Here is a 1384-nt window from a genome sequence, read left to right as displayed (position 1 = left end):
TTTAGGAAATACCCCAATTACTTATTTATATAACCTTAATAAAACAACCATCAAACTCTAGTCTGGATTTTACAATCTAAGATTCATCGCGCTAGTTATTGATTGATGAAACCCTTAAGATGAATCATCATTTCGTGGTTTCGGGCCCGAGCCATTGGGTAATTATGCAAAACGTGAAACGCATGACCAACATCTTTGTAGATTACGGTTTGCACCGATGCACCTACACCGGCTAAGGCCGATGCCAACTCAATGTTTCTATCTTTCAATATGTCTAACTCAGCCACACAAACCATGGTCTTGAAAAGCTTTGGATCACTCAATCTTGGTGCACCCTTGGCAAAGGGGTTGCACCATGGATGGTCTCTCGTGGCCCTAACCGGGAGGGCAAGGCGCCAATACGTATCGGAAGCCGATAGTGTCAGCGCAGAGTTAGCTGCTTGCGCTGACTGCTTCTCGGACACGGTTCTTGATTCAGCCCCGAAAAAAGGCTGAATCAAAATAACTCCCTTCGGTGACAAAACCGACTTAGATGAGAGTCGTTTTGCAACATGGTAGGCGATATTCGCACCTGCACTATCACCGGCTAGGTATAAGCTTGAAAGATCACACCGTTTGAGCTCGTTAGTTCCCTTTAAACCCTCTTGTTTTAGCCATAATACGGCATTGACCCCATCATCGTAGGCAGCTGGAAGCCGGTTTTCAGGGGCAAGACGGTAATTTACCGATACAATGACACAACAAGCCACCCGAGCAAGATTTGTTAGGAAGTCATGGTAACAAGCCCAAGAAGCCGATCCGACACAAAACCCACCTCCATGAAAGTAAACTAGCACCGGAAGTTTTGATGAAAAGTATTGTTGGTTGCTAGGGGAATAAATACGTGCCCACAAGTTAGTAAACTTGTCTATTGTGACATCTATGGCTACAACCTTGAGCTCCGAGGGAACCATGCAGGAAGCATGAGGTACAACTGGAGGTCTTTCTACGTAGCCATCTTTGTGAACACGAATCAATCCACTGATCTCTTCAACTACAGGGCTATGGTTTTGGATTCGAAAATTGGTTGACATTTGACTCAGCGATATTGTAGCCATTTGACTCGTAAGGACAAGAGTATATAGTTGTAGTAGTTGGTTGTAACTTGTACGTATGAAATGCGATCGACAACTCTATATATAAACCACTGTGATTCTGTGAGTAGCAGAAATGTTGGGTATTTGTCGTCATCTTCGAATGACATTGACTTTTAGTCAATGGAGCAGTATGAATCAAGATCTCGAAATCTTATCGGACAGCAGCCTTTTTCACTATACATTTTGGTCCAACTTGCACCTTTAAAACGATGCGGTTTGGATCTTTATAAAAACTGACTTCACTGTCT

The 1384-nt window shown here is 43.4% G+C and overlaps 1 protein-coding gene across 1 annotated transcript; it reads right to left on the bottom strand.

The window, feature by feature from the left end:
• CXE17 (carboxyesterase 17) lies at window positions 1-1157 on the bottom strand. The gene has a single exon (XM_079028732.1). It carries the CDS (start codon window positions 1095-1097, stop codon window positions 96-98), a length of 1002 nt encoding a protein of 333 aa, XP_078884858.1. The 5' UTR covers window positions 1098-1157; the 3' UTR covers window positions 1-95.
• Window positions 1158-1384: the final 227 nt, after the last annotated feature.

Source organism: Lactuca serriola, chromosome 2 (assembly GCF_051521515.1).
Source record: "Lactuca serriola cultivar US96UC23 chromosome 2, Lser_US96UC23_V15, whole genome shotgun sequence".
Lineage (NCBI taxonomy): Eukaryota > Viridiplantae > Streptophyta > Magnoliopsida > Asterales > Asteraceae > Lactuca > Lactuca serriola.
The sequence above is the reverse complement of the archived record's forward strand: the minus strand, read 5'-3'. Positions and strand labels throughout refer to the sequence as shown.

What these genes read in the sequence shown, in the direction of transcription:
- CXE17 (XM_079028732.1), bottom strand. Translation starts at nt 1,097, where the DNA reads ATGGCTACAATATCGCTGAGTCAAATGTCAACCAATTTTCGAATCCAA.